Source organism: Notamacropus eugenii, chromosome 1 (assembly GCF_028372415.1).
Source record: "Notamacropus eugenii isolate mMacEug1 chromosome 1, mMacEug1.pri_v2, whole genome shotgun sequence".
Taxonomy (NCBI): domain Eukaryota; kingdom Metazoa; phylum Chordata; class Mammalia; order Diprotodontia; family Macropodidae; genus Notamacropus; species Notamacropus eugenii.
Window position 1 is genome coordinate 125,976,903 of NC_092872.1, and position 19,841 is coordinate 125,996,743.

Genomic DNA, 19,841 nt, shown 5'->3' on the forward strand with positions numbered 1-19,841 from the left:
ATATCTAGTAATCAACTGGCAATTCAGAACAAGAACAGGAGAGTCTAGAGCTGATGAGTCTGTCAAGAGAGAGAATACAGAGGTCCCAAGACAGAGTCTGAGCATCCACCTCCTGTCAGGAATCGGGACATGGATGATGACCCAACAGAAGGAGAGAACCAAGAAAGAGCAGCAGCATAAAAACCCAGAGAAGAGAGAGGAGTGGTCACTTGTGCCTAATGACAAAGTTAAAGGAGTAGTGAGAAAAGTTCATCCTATCTGGCAGTTAAGAGAGCATTACCAACTTTGGAGAGAGAAGCTAGAGTCAAGTAATAAAGTAAGAGTCAAACTGCAAAGCCTGGGAAGTGAGGAGAGGACAGACAAGTTTTTCAGGGAGTTTGGCTGAAAATGGAATAGTATAAGATAGAATGATAATGTGAGAAGAGAACCCAGGCAATTGTTCTTTCTACAGTCTCTCTTAATGATGTCATCTATTGCTCTGGCTTGAAAAAACACCTCTATATGTTATCTCTCCCAATCATAACTTCAGCCCTAACTTTTCTCCCAAGTGAATGTATCTACCTAGTCATCACATAGTTAGAAATATAAATTCTTCAACCACATTAACTTTTACCTCATCTGTTACGATAACCTCTTAAATGATCTCCCCACTTCTTAATCTCTTCCCTCTCTAATTTATACTACATATAATGGCCAGATTACTCTTCCAAAAGTACCATTCTCATCATATTACATCACTGATCAAAACTTTTCAATAGTTCCTAAATGTCTGTTCAACAGAGTCCAAACTCCTTAGCCTTTCAAGATCTTAGCATTCAAGGTCTTCCACAACTTGATCCTATTACTATACCTTTTTCCATGATCATTTCCATACACCTCCCCATTCCATAAAAAAGACTGATAATATTTTAAGGAAGAATAAAAAGCTGTATTTTAAAATATTCCTAATATTAACTTTTTAAAGGACCATATTATATTTATAGAGTTTTATAACTGATGCCAGAACAATTTTAAAACAGTTTCATGTATACAGGCATTTAATTTATAAAAAAATTATTGTAATATATTAGTAGTGTCCAACAAGTCCCTGTTATATGTACATGTGACCTAAAAACCAAGTTATCTCTGTAACCATTTTTCATGCTCTCTAGCCTCTCGTGCCCATGCTTGATCCTGATTATTTGAACTGTCCTCCTCTTCCTCCCCCTCACCTATTAGTTAAAATTATATGCATCCTTCAAGGCCTGGCTTAAATGTCAGTTCATATACAAAGCTTTCTTTACTCCTACCCTCTCTTCTAAATACTCACAAAACTGCGTACTATTATTTTTTATTCTTAACTCACATAATATGAAATTCTAAAGTTAACAAAGTACTTTCCCTGTAACAACCCTGAAAGGCAGACAGTATCTCACATGCAATTATTATATTCTAAAAGCAAAACAGTAAGCATTTATTAATAAGCACCTGTATACAAACTATGGTGCTAGGCAACGGGGAAATACAAGGTTTAGATAAGATATATCCTCTGTCCTAAAAGAGTATATCATTTCCTATACTTCTAGGTATCTTATAGCATAGAAGTTTAAGTATTATAATTATTTTTATACATAAGCTGTTTTTCCCTATTTGACTATTAGATCTCTAGGACAGAGACTGAGTCTTATTCATTTTTGTGTCTCCCTAACACTTTATTGACCTGATCATGTTATGGCTTGGAATTTTATATGATATAAAAAAAATTGTCTCATGAGAATCAACAATTTAGATGTCACAAAAACAATTCATTTCCAGACTGTGGAAGAACTTTTAAAATGATTAAGGATAATCCCTTCAATTTATAAATAACACTTACAGATAGAAAAGTTAAAATGCTTTGATCAAGAGTATGCAGTTAAGTTAGTAGCAAAGCCAAGACCAGAACTTCAAATGTCCTAGCATCCCCAGCAGTCTTTCTACTATACCCCATTTTCTCTCCATAAGAATCATTCACAACTAGCACTGAAAAAATTTTCTCTTATCAAAGCATATAAACACAATGAAATAATATCAAAATAAGTACCAAAGGATTTATCATTGCCATTTGGTTCAATGAAAACAAATTAATCTCAAAAGTTAAATTTTTTTAAAATGTTCAGCCTTTGTATCTTAATATAAAATTTTTAAAAAATTTAACACATACCAAAGAGCGCCTCATCTGCATTAATATGTTCATGAAGCAGTCGAAGCTGATCATTCCTTCCTGGCTTGGCAGTAGCTTGTTTTTCTCCATGGTATGTACAACTGCTGATGCACCCAAAGCCATTTCTATCCACTCGAGAAGATACCTTAGGGAACCCCGCTGAGCTGCTAAACCAAGCAACAGCTCAGAAGCCAACCTACGACCTAGAGTATCTGCTCCAGAGTTTGGAATAGTTACTCCCTTAAGAAATGTAGTCACTTGTGATAAACAGTCCAAACCCATAGGTGGAATCTTACTTTCATTTGCTAGAGATAATGGTGGCAAAGAGCTCACAACTTCTATTGCAGTGTGAATGACGTCATTACAAAGACTGAGACCAGGTCCTGAAACAGGCATCATCCAACTCTGCCTGAGTAGTGCAAATAATAAACTCAGTCCCGTTCGGACACCCATTTCTATAAGGGCATCTGTGCTTGATCGAGGCCGTTCACTAACGGAATGAACGTCTGCTGAACCAGAACTACTCTCTGGCGAATGCTGCTGCTGCTTCACTTTGCCTTTATCATGATATTTATTAGAAAGTGCATAAAAGACACGTTGCAGAACGAGAAGTCGTTTACGAAGTGCTCCAGCAAATGGGGAATCTGAACATACCATCTTAGCCAAAGCCAACTGACTGGTAAGAAGGGCATCCAAATAATGATCCTGTTCATCACTTGAAAGAGATTCACGTTCAAAATCAGGCAACTGAGGTCCTTTGAGGCACAAAACCTGCTGAGGCAGAAGCACAACTTCTTTATTACTGACCAGTTTAGAATATAGGACAGAAACTCCTTCTCTTGTAGCAATAGATTCACTGTCTTCTGTGATCCAAGAGCTGTTTAAATGTTCAAGCCATTTGAGCTTCACAGGTGGAACCATAGCCGCCATGGTGGTTAACTATTTTGCCATTAATCCTACAACAGAAGAAAATTAAAATAGTTTAAAAGGCTAGTAAGCATGAAATGCTTCTGCATTGCTGTTATTACATTTTACAAATACATACAAGTACCAAAAATATTAGTGTCATTCACACCACTCCCTCCATAGTGGATAAATCCATGGCAAAATAAACAACCTGTGAAAACTAAGTCCAGTTCACTCTAGTGAAACACCTCCAGAACGGCAGCCACAAAAAAGAAGTTAGAGAATTGGGAGGAATTTTTTTCCTACAAGATTCCATCCTTACATACTGTGACTAAAAATTCTCATCTAGTTCTGATGGTAATTTTTTTTTTTTTAGCACACAAATATTCTCTACAAAAAGGGCTAGGATGATCAAATTTAGCAAAGTCTCTCAGCTCTTAATAAATCAAGAGAAAAACTTTGTTTAAGAAACAACAGGACAAAAGAAAAGAAATAAATGAAGGTCACTGAAATTTTTATTTCAAATGCTCAGGAAAGAACAAAACAAAGTTCAAAAGGAAACAGACAAGCAGGATAGCTTTGAAAGTAACAAATTGAATTTATTATATATTTTTTTAAAAAGCAAGCTATACATATTAGAGATTCAGTTTCACATATGATTCTCTTTTTCCGTTCTGTTCTACATATGAGAATATCTCTTTTTGGTATTCATTTAATTCAGAATAAAAAAATTAAATTAAAAAAAAGAAAGGATAATATAACTCTCCTCATACCTTTAGGCTCTGAAATTCACTTCCCTGCTTAGAGAAGGGCCCAGCTGACATAGCCCTTCTCCACCAGTTTGTTTTACCTCATTATCCTCATTAACTACTTTGATCATCTCAAAAAAACACCAGTTTGCTTTGTTGGAGTTTTTTAAACCTATGTTATTAAGAACTGGAACAACAGAGTTAAAAGCATGACTGAAGTGCTTCTGAAGTGCTAGCAGTGCCAACAAACACACCAAAATGAGGGAAATAAGAAAATAAACAGCACAAACACTGTCAAACAGTTGATAAGGACTAGCCACTTCATGTACATTTGTTGTGATAAATAATTCTGTACAAAGTTCCTTGAAGAAAACTTCTCTCTAAAGGGAACATTTTTACCATAAATCACAGTATAACTGATTCTACATTCAAAGTTATCTTGAGAGAGAAAAAATGCTTTGAACTCTGAGTAAGAGGATAGAACACCAATGATCCTTAAAAGGTCACACTGTTCAAACAACAAAAAATTTACAAAGTATAAAAGCATCTAGAGATTACCAATGAAACTATATTATGGATGCAAAAAAGGTATTGTTTTTAATACACAACATCCACAACATCTTTATTAACCAAGAGGAATGCTGAAAATATTGCACATAGCTTCTACACCTCCAGGAAAAGAAGGTACTAGCAGCCAAGCAGTTATTCCAGTACTCACAACTACTGCTCACTTAATGGGAGTAAAATGGGACATCACTAATACACACCAAATGTCTTGGATCAAACCCTGCCAAGCATTATATAATAACATATATGGACAGCATGAATCAGCCATAATTTAGACAAAAAAGCAGCACATTTAATAGTTTCATTACTGGTCTAACTAGGGATGTTCCCAGGACGGATTTTATTTAAAACTACTTAGAGAGACACACTTTAATTCATTTTCTTCAACAAAAAGTACATCACTGGTATTCACTATGGCTAACACAGATTTGGCAAAGCAACAAGTGTATTTATTAAGCTCTACTATGTGTCAGGCACTATGCTAAGCCCTGGATATACAAAAGAAAAAAAAGAAAAAAGTCCCTACCTTCAAGAAACTTAGGTGGAGACACACGCAAACTACTATGTACAAACAAGACAGACAGATAACGGACAAGATAAATATGAGAAGAAAGGCATGGGCATAAAGAGCAACAATCAAGAGAAACTTGAAAAAAGTCAGGGAAACCATAAGACAGAATTGGGCAAAGAGAGAATTCCAAGAATGGGGGTAGCCAGTGAAAACATGCTGAACCAGACGAGTTGTTTTGCAAGAGGAAGAGTAAGTTAGAAGCCACAGTCACTGGATTTCATAGAATGCAGAGAGGAATAAAGTTTTACAATTAGTTAACAAATGCCTATTTCCCACAGGCCAGGCATTGTGTAAGCACTAGAAAATTAGAAAGGTAGGAGGAGGCCAGGTTATGAAAGGATTTAAAAACTAAACGTAAGATTTCATATTCAAACTTAGAGGCAAGAGGAAACCACTGAATTTTATTGAGGGAGGTGACATGAGTCAGACCTTCAACTTCAGAAAATCACTTTGATAGCTGAGCGGAATTGGGAGAAAACTGAGGTTAAGAAGACAAACTAGAAGGTCCAGGGAAGATGAGGGCCTGCACTATGGTGTGATGGCAGCGTCAGAGGAGAGAAGTAAGTATTCAAGAAGATAACGATAAGGTAGAGTTACCAGAATTTGGAAACAGACTGCATATGGTAGGTTAAGAGAGAGTAAGGAATCTAGGATTGTAAGAGTGAGTGATGGGGAAGATGGAGGTGCCCTTGATAGTAAAATAGAAGTCAGGTAAAGGAGAAGATTTTAGAGGAAAGATAATGAGCTCAACAAGCACTTTTAAGCACCAACTACATTGAGATACTGTGCAAGGCACTGAGAATGGAACTTTTAAAAATTGTCCCTGCCTTCCATGAACAATTATCCAACACAGATGATTAAATACAAGGTAATCTGAGGAGGGAAAAGAGCACTGTCAGAAAACAGCACTGTCAGCACTGTTGGTTGATCAGTCAACCAACAAATAATTAATTGAAAGCCTTTGTCATTCTTTTGTTTTATTTAACAAAGCTATACAGAGCTGATACCCATGAAGCCAATACGAATTTAAAACAGGAGTTGATATAGCTAGCATTTTCCTGACCTTCCTCTTCCTATTTATGGACTGAAGGGAAAAGGTAAGGTTTGCTATTTTTTTCAAAAAAAAGTATATTACTATAGCCTGATACAGTCAAATGATTTCTTGCTTTGAAATGAAATATTCTAAAAAATCTCTATTTTTTTCTACACCTATAGAAATCTGTATATGGTTTGTAGAATGTGTACCTTGATACAGTTGCTACAATGGATTTTGGAGTTAAAAGATGACCCACTTTTCAAATCCCAGAACTGCCATTTACTGTCTATATGACACCAAGAGTAAGTCACTTCATATGCCTCAGTTTTCTCATCAGTGAAATAAGAGTGTTAGACTAGATGGCCTCCGGGGGCCCTACCAAACACTTCAGAAGAACTAATTTTAAAGCCACCCTATGGGCTATAAACAAGCATTCCAGCATGTGGTGATTCCTGTTTTTCCATAACAAAAATCACTTCTTAAAGAGAGAATTTCCAACATGCTTTCAGCCCTGCTGAACCTAGCTAAAATCATCTTTCCAGGAACAGTAAGTATCTAAATACTAAAGAGTAATTGTTTCTCTTTTACCCAGGAACCCTGAGGGTCTCTTCTCCTCTCAGTTTGATTTTTTTTTTTTAATTATTAAAGGGAGCCATCCCTTTAACAACTACTTAAAAATAAGCCTATTCATTGATGGGTGTATCTCACTTAAAGTGAGAATGCTGTAACACCTTTGCCTGAGAAGGTCAGAGTCTCACCCTGCATCCTGGACCGTCTCCAGTCATCCTGATGAATATCAGGCCCCTGGACCCTGATGGCTCAAGAGAAGAAAGTGAGGTTGGTGATCTTGCACAGCCCTCCTTCACTCAAGTCAAAGTCAACTACAAGTCATGTCATCATCTTGAAGTCATTGTCCTCTTCGAGGACAAAGGACAAACACAAGCATCTACAGAATACCTCAATCCAATCTGCAAACTAACTTTTTTAACCTAAAAATAATCTACATAATGTGGTAATCAGACTGGATTAGGAACTAGATGACAGTTCACAAACAGACTCCAACCTACATTTCCAGTGTTATCACACACCACTACCTTGCATGTCCTCTACAATCCATTACATTCAGTCTCTAATGACTGCCTTGTCTTCTCAAATATTCTTCTCTCCTCTCTGAGTTTTCCAGATACTGCTCTCTCCTGCTTATCATCCTAAGCATTCTTTCTCAGTCTCCTTTACTGGACCAACTAAGACATGTTTCTAAGTGTGAGTGTAGCCCAAGGCTCTGTCCCGGACCCTGTGTGACCCCATCAACTCCTCTGGTTCCAACTGTCATCTCTATACAGATGATTCCCGTATCTAAGCCCTAGTCTTTCACACTGGATCTTCCTGAAACATCTCACACTCAAGAGATCTAAAACAGAAGTATCTCTCCCCCTTAGACCTACTCCTCTTCAAATCTACATCATTTCTTGTCCAGAGACACACCAGTCTTCCAGGCACCTGATTTACCACCTCTGAAGTCATCCTTGATGACTTATTCCCCCTCAACATACATATACAAATCAGTTGCAAATAAGTAAATTCTACCTATACAATGTCTCTACCAACCATGCCTCTGTTCAGTTCTCTCCAAAAGTCAACTGGCCTAGTTTAAACTCTCATCACTGATCTCCCTGCAGGCCTCTCCCCTCCCCTTTTTTTATCCACCCTGCACAAAGCTGTCAAAATGATATTCTGAAAGCACAGGTCTGTCCATATCCATCCCTTAACCATTAAATTTCAATGGCTTCCTATTAATCTGTAAGGTCAAATAGAAACTTCTTTGCTTGCATTTAAGGGCCTTCACAGCCTAGCTCCACATGGTCTACAACACTGCCCAACTTTCTTACCATTTCTCACACATACACATCTCCCATCTCTTTGACTTAGCACAGGCTGTCCTTAATGCCTGCAACTCAGTCCCCTCCTCTCCTCTAACCACTTAGACTACTCTGTTTCCTTCAAAGTTCATCTCAAGTACTACTTCTTTCACGAGGTCATTCTGATCCATCCACCTGCCAGTATTTTCCCTCAAAGGTTACTACCTTATATTCATTTTCTAAGCATATATATTTGTTATATATAATTAGTATATATGTATAAACATATATAGATAGTATATACACATTAGCAATAGTCATGCCAAAAAAAAAGGCAGTCTCAGTAACATTTTGAAAATGAACAGATGAGAACAGAAAGGAAGTTCAGAAGGAAGCACAGACAAATAAAATGAGGTACTTTTGAGAGGAATTTGTGAAATTTATTACGTACTTTCAAAAATAAGTAATATAAAATGGAGCTTCCTGGTTTCATATAGAACTCTTTTTTGTATTCTCTGTATGTATCAAAATGTTCTTTTAAGTTCTGCATTTTTAAAAAAAGGAATTTTTAAAAGAAAAAAAATGATTCAGGCATATTTCCCACATCAAAAAATGAATCATTTCCCATCTGCTAAAAATATAGTTAATTTCAATGTTTTGTTTTTGTGGTGTATAATAACTGTCAGATGAAAATGTACCGTACTTGCTTTTTACTTAAAATACACGACAAATTTATATTGTATTGCTAAATTAAAGCACAGGCATTCACTTATATAGTCAAAGAAGTCAGAAACACTTAAGTGCAAACAAAAAATTAATACAGAAAATAGATGTTAATTGAAATGGCTTTCTGGTTGGTCTTCCTGCAAGTTTCTCCGTATGCTAGATCATTGCTAAATCTTGTCATATCTACTTTTATATCATCTTTTATATTCATCTTCTTTTCTTTACTCACATGAACGTTGATAATGAGATAATATTTGTAAAGTACTTACCACAGTACCTGGTACATAGGTGGCACTTAATAAATGCTTGTTCCATTCCCTTCCCCCTACAACAACCTTAGTCCAGTCCCTCATCCCCTTTGGCCTGGACTTCTGCAATAGCCTTCTAACCAATCTCTTTGCTGAATCATTAGTCTGCGTAAAACCGAGCACCCAACTTGTTAAAGATCAAAACTAACACAAAATTAGAAAAAAAGAGTAAAAATGAGAAGATAGGGCATGCAATCAAAACAACTCCAAGCTGACCTATCTAAAGAAGCTGTTGAAACCAAAAAATGTATTTGTATTCATTCTGTTCCGACCTGCTTCCTTCAGTAGGAAGTAAACTTCTTATAAGTACAGACTGTTTCATTCATTGTCATTGTATCCTTAGCACCTAGCACAGCGTCTAGTCCATAAAAGGTGCTTAATAAATATTTATTAAACTAAATGAGAAAAAAGCAATGAAATAAATTAAAACTTTCTAGGCAAGTTTAACTGATACAAATCAACTGTCACAACTAGGAGACTAAAAAACTTCAAAACTGCCTTAGTCTGAAAACACTAGACTTACCAGCTAATAGGACAGAGAGGGGAGCCAACAGCTACACTGGTTTGTAAAAATAAACTTGTTTGAAAAAATTTATGGAGGATATTGGAAAATAAGGAGCAGTATTTTACAACAGCAAAAAGCAATACAGAAAAAAACAGGTTTCCAGAAAATTTGCTGAGACACCAAATTTTAAAAAGTCAGATCATTTAAAGATGAAAACGGAAAGACAACAGACACAAGATGGATCAAATCTGCAAAGGTGTTTTTAAGCAAAGTCACCATCAAGGACAACGAAACCCCCACATTTGGATTTTTTAAATAAAGTTTTCACTGATATGTTTTGTTTTTACATCACCCAAGTTTCAGCCTGTACTGCCTCTCCTTTCCCTCTCTGGGAGCTATACCTTATATTTTATTTTTTCTTTTGTTGGTCTGTCCCTCCTATCACTCCCATCCCAGTTGAGCAATTTTTAAAAATATAAAGCCCTCAATACACAGATGCATAGGAAAGCAAAACAAATTCCCACATTGGCCAGATCCAAAAACGCATCTCAGAGAGCATTTTAAATTTATCACCTCTGATAAGAAGAGACATGCTTCATCTTCATTCTTTTGGACTCGGCTTATCACTGTGACGTTCAGAGTTTTAAAGTCTTTCAAAATTGTTCTTCTCCGCAAGATTATTATCACATAAATTTTTCTGCTAATTCTGCACCAGTTTCACAGAGCTCTTCCCAATCTCCTCTGAAACTGCCATTTTGTAATCATCTAAGGCACAATGTTTAACCATTCCCCAATAGGACAAAACTCCTTAGTTTCCAATTTTTGCTACTACAAAAAGAGCTGCCATAAATATTTTCTATATATTGGTCCTTTTCCTTTCTTTGGCACTGCCAGACAAGTCACTTAACCTCTGACTCATTTTCCTCATAATTAAAAGGGGGATAATAACAGCACTGACCTCTCAGGTTTGTTGTGTTCCCTCCCATTTTTTTTCATTATGACTTTTGAGATTCTTGACCTTTTTGTTCCTTCATATAAACTGTTATTTTTTTCTAGCTCCATAAAATATTCTTTTGAGAATTTGGTATTGCAATGAACAAGTAAATTAATTTAGGTAATATTGTCATTTTTTTACAGTGGCTTGACCTCAACTGTCTCCAAATTATTTAGGTTTGTAACTTCTGCAAACTGCTTTATACAATTTTATACAATTTGTGGATTAATGATAATAGCCAGCATTTACATAGCACTTTAAGGTTTGCAAAACATTTTACAAATATCTCATTTATAATTTCACAACAAACCCAGGAGGTTGTGCCTCGGGTCACCTATGGATTCTAACATCAATTACTGACATGCTTAGAGAGGAAGAATATTGTAATCAGAATTGAACAGGAAGTGGAAGAAAAGCAATTGCTTATGGAAGAATACAAAGTTATTTTAATGACCTCAGAACTTCTCCCAGAAGCAAAGGACCAACTTCTAATTATTTTCTTCAGTATGGTGGATCACCCAAAGGAAAAATGTAAAGCCACTTTGGGTTCACAGGGTGCAACACATTACAAACAAGGAATTACAAAAGGAAAACAGTATAAAAATGACATGAATGAAATGTATGAGGGAAAGGAGATAGATGGGGGGGAGGTGTCATGTAGTCAATATTAAGAGAAAACAAAACATAAGTCACACATTCCAATGGTATACAGTCTATGCAAAAGAATAGAGGAAGGCACCTAATACATTGGGTAAAATGCAGCAACTCGAGAGGAGAACATTAACAACAGGATAGGAGGCCATGGATAGGGTTGTAATCCACATCCTTGGAAGAAAGAATCATAATGATGAGATAAGAGATCCATTAGACTTTGGGTAAAATGCAGTAACCTGAGAAGAGAACTTGAACAACTGGACAGGCAGCTATGGATGGGGTTGTGATCTACATCCTTGGAAGAAAGAATCACAATGATAAGAAATCCATTTGAAAGCATAACCCTTCAATTAAGCTAATCATTATCCTTCACTACAAAGCTACAAACTAGAAATTCTTCAATGATTGCATTAATGTTTTCTTGTGAACATTATACTTGCTATGGTGTGTGTATACATACGTGTACACACACACACACACACTCCTGTAAAACCTGGGCTTTTTTTGTTTCTTTGTGACATCATCTATCCTTAAATAGGCATCATCTCTTAATACATTCTTACTCTGAATGGGGGACAAGAGTTTTAATAGTTGTTCCTCTAAACTAAAATAATTATCTGATCTCTAAACTAAAACAAGCATAAACAAGATAAAATAAGTCAAGACAGCATGTTTTTATTTTTTGTTGGGCAGTGGGGAAGGGGGGATTCCCATTTAATTTTTCTAGAGTTATATACAGCATACACAGCCTGAAGTATAGGAAAAGAGGAACTGAGGACCTTGAATAGCTTTCCAACCCTTCAAACAGAATCATAAAATCATAAAATAGAGCTAGAAGGAATTTTGGAGATCATCTAATCTAATTTAAAATGTGTAAAACGAAGCCCAAAGAAGTGAAATAAGTAGCCTGAGGTAATATAACTAAGCTACAGAACTGAGGCTAGAATACTGGTTTCCTGACTCCCTGATAAAACACTCTTTTGAAAAGTTGTCAATTCTATGATTCATATGAAGTCTTTTTTACTCTTCTTTCTTTGTAAAGAGAAATGTTTAGATTTTAGGGTTCTTGTCAAATTCATAATAATAAAAAGTAAAGTTTTTAACATTATTAATTTTTCCATCACATAGAATCCAAATGATTTTTGTTTACCTAAATTAACAGAATTGAGTAGAGATATGAGTACTCCAAAGTAAATAATACAAAAGCTTGCTTGTATTTTGGCTTTGGACTGTTTTCAAATTTACACTGGAATACAGACATTTATTATTTTCTGAGAATTCACTTCAAATAAAATAATGAAACTGTACTATGAAAAACTTTCAGGAGGACATAAAACAGGATCTAACCTGTATCACACCTGCCCAGGACCGTAAATAAGGGTTTCAATTTCAAGATGACATTCTACAGAGAAAAACTTTTAAAATAAGGAAGAAAAAGAAACTGCTAAGCCAAATATCAACAGAGAATATATAATTAAGAAAACTACTCTCAACAGAGGGAGATAAACTACCAACAATGCAGGTAATTATGTGTGTTCATCCTTCATTGCCACAGAAGACCATGCCATCAGAGAAATGATGACATGACTTGCACTTGACTTTGTTTTGAGTGAGGGAGGGCTGTGCAAGGTCATCCATCAGCCTCACTTCTCCTCCAGAGCCATCTGAATCCAGTGACCAGATATTCATCAGGATGACTGGAGATGACCCAGGATGAGGCAATTGGGGTTAAGTGACTTGCCCAAGGTCACACAGCTAGTGAGTGTTAAGTGTCTGAGGTGAGATTTGAACTCTGGTCCTCCTGACTCCTGCACTGGAGCACCGCACCACCTAGCTGCCCCACAGGTAATTAAGAAAATTAGTGTAAGAACTGTCAAATTTTAACCCTGCTGAATCTACAAGTGACTGGCTATTAGAGAACTGACAAGTGCAAAAAGCCATTCCAACTCAAATAATTTTTAAAATTTGCATTATTCTCTGCTGATCTCCGATCTTAGATCTCTAATTATCTTTCAGACATCTCAAACTGGATTATCCCTACAAACATTTTGAACTAAACATGCCCCCCCAAAAACTCATTTTCTATCCCCCTAAACTCTCCTCATCTCCTACTTTCTCTATTACTGTGGAGGGCAACACCATCCTCTCAGTCCCTCAGGCTTGCAAGCTAAATGTCTTACTTGACCTCCCTACCATTTCTCATTCTTCAGAGCCAATCTGTTGCTAACAGCTGTCGATTTCACCTTTACAAAATCTCTCCAGTAACTGGCTACTTTTCACTTTTGACACTTCCATCACCCTAGTATAGGAGCTCATCATCTCACACTTGGGTTACTGCAAAAGCTTGTTAGTAGGTTGGTTTTCCATTCAGCCACTAACTACACTGACTTTCCTAAAAGACGGATCAAACCATGTCACCACCCTACTCAATAAACTTCAGGGACTATCACCTCCAGGATCAAAGCCAAAATCCTCTGTTTGGAGTTCAAACCTCTTCATAACCTAGCCTCCTCCTACCTCTCCAGTCTTCCTCTCTGCATCAAGTTAAATTTTACAAACAAGGAAACTAAGGATTGGAAAGGTTCATGATTTGCTCAGGATCACTGAGCTAAGATTCAGTCTCAGGTCACAGACTTTGCAAAGTCTATGTTCTTATAAAATGCTGTTCAGGATGCTTTTCAATTACTTCCATTTCAAAAACTTGACCATATCATTATTTTTTCCCCAAAGACCTGTACAATTTACGTGCAATAAATTCCCTCTCTATTCTTACAACCACCACCCTACTACAATATAGTCCCTAATTCCTACCCAACTGGACAGGCCAACTACAGGGGCTTGCTAACAGAAAAACCAGAGGAGTATGATGAACTAGAGGTATTGAATGAATGAGACAGATCATTTACAGACATGGTCAATGTGTATGAATCTGTTTTGACTATACTTATTTTTTACAAGACAGGACTTCTAGAGGGAAGTAGTTGTTGAGGAAGGACTATAAAAGGGAGTAGTTGTGATAATGATGCATAGGAGACACTTGAATGTTTTAAGTTATTGGCAAGATTCTTTATTTGATGAACCATGCAAAACTATAGGATCCTAAGCCCTGGAGCACTCAAAACCATTTTCTGATGGAGAAAAAGCAAACTCTTCATTTCAGGAAACATTTATAAAGCTCCTACGTGCAAAGACTTGGCATTGAAGATGCAAAGATAAAAATGCTGTTAAAGGGTCTATGTTTTATCAAAGAATTTCAGGTGAATAGAAGAGGTTAAGATAATACAAAGCAAGAAGTGATGAAATAAAGAATAGATCAAACAGTATTTGGGGAGAGAGAACATACACATATTCTTCTATAGCACATCTAATGTAATATAAGGTGGGGTTTGTAGGGAATGTTACAGACCTTATGGTAAATCTATCTGGAGTTCAGATAGAGAAAGGAAACCCGGTTACAGTGGCATAATTTGTCATTCAGTCATTTCAGTCACGTCTGATTCTTCATGACCCCAGTTGGGGTTTTCGTGGCTAAGATATAGAGGGGTTTGCCATTCTGTTCTTCAGCTCATTTTACAGATGAGGAAACTAAGGCAAAAAGGGTTAAGTGATTTCCTCAGGGTCACACAGCTAGTAAGTATCTAAGGCCAGATTTGAACTTAGATTATCCTGACTCCAGGCCCAGCATTCTACGTAGTCACTGCACCACCTACCTGCCCCAGAGTAGCATAAGGGGTATGCCAAACACAATTCCAAACTATTTTAATGGAAAAGTCTATATGCAATCAATTAACAAGTATTTATTAAGTGCCTACAGAATGCCAGGGACTATGCTAGGCACAAAAGGTAACTATGCAACACACAAACTTGAATTCAAAGTGATTTTTTCAATGCTTTGCAATGCATAATTACTATATGGAATGAAGTACCTAAAATGCTTCCCAGCTCTGGAGCAATGATCCTATGTTAACAATGCTAGCTATAAATATGTCATAATCTCTGTATGCTTCTGTTATCTCCATATCTTTAAAATGGACTAAATGATCACATTTATTCTTCACGCTGTCAATCCAAAAACTGCACTACGGATTGTGACAAGTTTGTTTTGAAACATTAAAAAAGCCTAGTTTACAAAAACTAAACAAATCTCCCTTTCACCTTGTTGCTTTCCATCTCTTGGGTCTTTCTTACACCCCTGAAAGGGATCCCAGAAAAGCTGAGCACTAACACTGTGGACAAAAAGCACAATATGCTGGTATGGAAACAAAAATCAAAATAAAGTAGAGAGAGTCAATAGGGAGCCCTACTCAACCAACAAAAGTACCTACTAATGTACCAGGCACTGCCTGGATACAAAAGGGATACAAAAACAAAAATCATACAGTCGTTGCACCCAAACAAGAATTAGTAGACAGCTTCCAACTCAGCCTCTCCTGACTATTCCCCACCAATGCAAATTCCTAGAACTGGTGAAGCAGTAGCCAATCAGACCATGTCCACCAAATTCAAGTCTATCAAATGAAAAGGAATCAGTAGAGCCAAACAATTTCTATGACCACATGAGACTCCTAAGTGAAGAGTAGTTAAATTGGAATAAAGTACTCATTCTTCTCTCCATATTTCAAAGCAGACTAACTCAAAATTTAATTCTATTTAATAAGTCCTCATTAAGTCAGAGGATCACAGGATTTTAGATTTAGAGTTGGAAGGAATGTCAGAGATTATTTAGTCTAACCTCCCTCTCAATTTTACAGGTGAGGAAGTGAGGCCAAGGGAGATTAAGCGAGGAGCCCACCATCACACTGGTAGTATCAGAAGCAGGTTTTGACCAGATCCTCTTACTACAGAGCCAGTGCTCTTTCTACTACACATGCTGGCTGCCCTTCTTACATCCCTAAGAGGACTTCTAGCGAGAGGAAAAAGCCTTCTCTATTTGCTCAACATTGTACCCCAAGATGTCACAGCCCACGCACTTATTAGATAGCATATTCAGCACCTGCCTTTAAGCAGAATCTGTCCTGAACAACACAGCCAGATTCATCTTTCCAAGGAAACCTAGACCAAAGACAGCCAACTCAGTATCTGCCAACCTTTTTCAACGATGAAGACTCCTTTTTAAGGTCAAAAAGTTTCTCAGACCTCCTAAATAGGAGTTAAAATATTAGTTTCTACGAATTCAATACTGTTTTTAGATGAATTTGAATTTTATTGACCTCAAATGCATCAATACACATAAAAAATGATATGAATTTGTTCAAGACATTTAAAGTGTACTAAAAGTATATTTGCTTTATTTGATTCATATATACAGATTACTCTTCATAACCCAAAAAAAAGGTTGGGAGCCACTACTTGATTTACCAGTCCCTTTCTAGGAAGAAAATCATATGGTTCTAAGTTATTATATTGATCAGACAGAGAGTTATCATAGAATTGATCATTCAAAAGATCAATGGATTTAAGCCCAGTGTCTTCACTGGAAAGAATTATCTGTCTCATTCTGTCAATGAGGCAAAGTCACAGAGCCAATAAAGGGTAGAACTAAGTCCTTGAACACTGCGCAATATTACTTTTGCTATGCCACATGATCAAACAGAATTATTTCTCATGTTGGAGTTGTCTCATTTTGCCACTAAAAGGTGATGTAATGATTTTCCGAATCCAAAACTGTGAACTCTTAAAGTTCCATCTTCAAGAGTATTGTCTTCTTTCTTTCATGGAAATCTGGTGGGTTCTGGTAACACACAGTCATAATTCATATTGTTCCAAGCATAAACACAACAACAGGAGCTATGTAAACCACAGGGAAAAGGGTTTCAGCAACAATCTGAAGTTTTCCTAGGTGAGCCTCCACAAGTATTTTAAAGCACAAGAATACTCCATCACTGTTATGGTCTTGTTGAACTTAATGGTATTGAATGAACAACCACAACTAGCCAACAAACTACACTCATATTTTACTGCTCATTTCACTAAACACGTAACCCATATGTATTAAGACACTGTTAGTTAACAAAGTTAGAAGAGCATGAAAATAATGGCAGGAACCTATGATCACTGCATCATTACATGGCATGCTTTAAAATCAATTACGTAAACAAAGAAAATATAGAAGTAGAATCAGATATCTTATCTGGAATTTTATTGAAATTCCTGGTACTTCAAGGGACTCAGTATGTAGTTTCTTATATTCTAATGTTAATCTCTAACAGGGAAAATTAGCAAGGGCAAGAAGAATAAATCACCTATTCCATGCAGTCTCACAACCATGATTTTTTCAGAATGGGGCAAATAAAGTCTTAAATAATTTTGTTAGTAGATCTCATCAGTAAAGTTCCAGCGTGGAAAAAACCCTCCACTGATACACACTGGAATTTTGCCTTTACTTACTATAAAAGTTGTCTTAAGGAAACTAAACATAATTTTGGAGAATCTGCTTCCCAATTAGAATGCAGTTACATAACTATGAAATTGAAGTTTGTAACATATTACAACAGACATCTGCTATTGTGGGTTTTTTTATCCCAACACTAAATTCTTCCCCACCACAATAATATTCAAAGTTTTCCTGTCATTTAAGCTTCTAAAACCTAAATTTTGGGAGATTTAGTATGACTATTCTTTTACATTGAGTTGTCCGCTGTCTAAACAATTGTTTAAAAGAAGAGAATTTTAATATGCCACTAACATAAATCCTCTAAACTAGCAAAATCCATACTACATTCTCTAAGGTTTTCTCCAATTCAATTTTTAAAGATAATTTTCTATTTGATTAATACTTTTGTATTTGTCTACTCTATGTACCAGAATTATGCGGGCACCAAATAGATTAATACCTAGATAGAAAGAACCAGTTTACAGCCATCATATGCAAATAACACATCTGGAAACTTAAGAGGCAAAGCACTGATATTAAAATGCACAAAACTGAAAGCCACTCAAGGACCTTAGGAGGTCATTTAATTCATCCACTGACAAAATTTTCCAAGACATAAGAAACTATTCAAAAAAATTTTTTTAATCTCCAGAGTCCCAACCTCCTTAGTAAATTCATTCCAACATGAAATGACTGTCACGTGACTGGGGAAATATTACATTAGTGGGACTTTTTTGGCTCTTTATTAAATCCCAAGGTTTGTATATACATGTGTTCACTGTGCATAATCACACTGTTACATTCACTTCCTTCTATTCCCCCCAAATCCCTAAAAATATTTCTAAACTAGCAATACAACATAACACTTTGGAGTAGAGAAATGCTGGTAATCCATTCTGTAAAAACTCTTTAGATAAAAAGGTGTTTTTCCCCCTATCAGTATCTATCAAGAGTTCTTCCTATTTAAAAATCCCTATTCATTTTCAATATCACAGACAGAATTAGGGGGTAAAAAAAAAACCTCTTATGTACTAGATCCTAATACAGAACAGAAAAACATTTTACTTTAAAAAACCATACAGCCAACGATCAATTGGAGGGGAGGAGGATTAGGATGAAAAAAAGAGGTAGGGAAGAAATAGAGAGCTCAGTCATGATGGTGAACAAACACACCATTTTAACCAGAATGGGGGGGGAGTCTCCGTCAACTCTTTTTTAAAAAAAGGCATTTTCGGCAAATATTTAAATGGCCAGAGATCCAACAGAGGACCTTGTGGTGTCCACAATCAAGGGCCATCTTTTTTTTTAAATGTTCCAGTGACATTTTGGAGTGAGTAACCTGTCTTTGACACAACCTCTGGGAGCAAACAAAGCGCACCTGTAGCCCGGCTCCTGGGCCGACCCCCTCCCACCTCCCACCCGTAAATGCACCATCTGCACAGTGCTTCTGGGGTGCTGCCAGGAGCACCGTCCTCACGCCGGACCGGCCTCTACCAGGCCCCTTCCATTTCTAGAACTAGGATCACGTCCAGGGAGGGACACTGCGTTTAACTTCACCTGAAGGCTGGAGGAAGAAAAGGAAATCGAGGTGGGGGGAGGGAGACGTCGTTCGGGCCAGTGAGGAGCCGAGAGGGAAGGCGCACGTTAGCCCCAACTCCTAGAACTCACCACCCCGCCGTAGCCGGGGCCGGAGCCGGAGCCGGAGCCGGGGCCGGAGCCGGGGCCGGAGCCGGGACCGGAGCCGGAGCGGAGCCGCAGCCGCAGCCCCCCGCATCGGCCCCGGGGAGAGGGTCGGGCCGCCGCCCTCCTGCTCCTCCGGCTCCCCGAGGACCCAAGGGGGGAGGGGCGCTCGTTAGCGGATAAAGGGGGAGGCGCGACACCCCCACACCGCCGGCAGCGGGGGCCAAACGGAGAGAGATGGGGTCCCTTCGCCGGTTCGCCCGGGGAGCTTCGGGGTCAGATGCGGCTTCCGAACGGCCCCGGGAAGAAGAAGAGGAAGGGGGGTGCGGACAGAGAGGGTGCGAGGCGCCGCCGCCGGGCCCAGGGAGGAGCCCCCGCAGGCCGCGCCCCCAGCCCCGGACTCCCCACGCTCGGGGCACAGCCAGCGGCAGCGGCGGGTCAGGAGCCGGCACAGCCCGGGCCAGCCCTTCCCGAACGCGCGGCAGGCAGGCGGGGGAGCCGGCCGGAGGGAGGAGGCGTTACCGTGAGCAGCTCTGGGAGCTGGCGGGCTGCTGGAGGGAGCCGACGGCGGCTCCGGCTCCGGCTCCGGCTCCGGCTCGGACTCGGGCTCCGGCTCCGAGGAGGCGGCAGCGGCGGCGGCCGCGTCCTTTATTTTTGCTGCAGCAGCGGCGACTTGTCAAAGGGAAAGACGTAAGAAGCGGCGGACGAGTCTCGCGGGACTTGGGCGGAAC

At 38.2% G+C, this 19,841-nt stretch overlaps 1 protein-coding gene across 11 annotated transcripts in view; it reads right to left on the reverse strand.

Moving 5' to 3' along the window:
* The window catches only part of HERC1 (HECT and RLD domain containing E3 ubiquitin protein ligase family member 1), a 195,637-nt gene that overhangs the window by 175,155 nt on the left and 641 nt on the right, over positions 1-19,841 (reverse strand). For 9 of the 11 annotated variants that reach the window (XM_072613495.1, XM_072613513.1, XM_072613521.1 and 6 more), the window contains exons 1-2: positions 19,633-19,753; positions 2,183-3,138 (exon numbers count right to left, since the gene is read on the reverse strand). In XM_072613495.1, the coding sequence (XP_072469596.1) occupies positions 2,183-3,112 (930 nt within the window). In that variant the 5' untranslated portion in view covers positions 3,113-3,138; positions 19,633-19,753. Of the gene's footprint in view, positions 1-2,182; positions 3,139-18,987; positions 19,111-19,632; positions 19,754-19,841 lie in introns of those variants that run through there. The other 2 variants (XM_072613470.1, XM_072613461.1) reach the window with 2 other exon arrangements.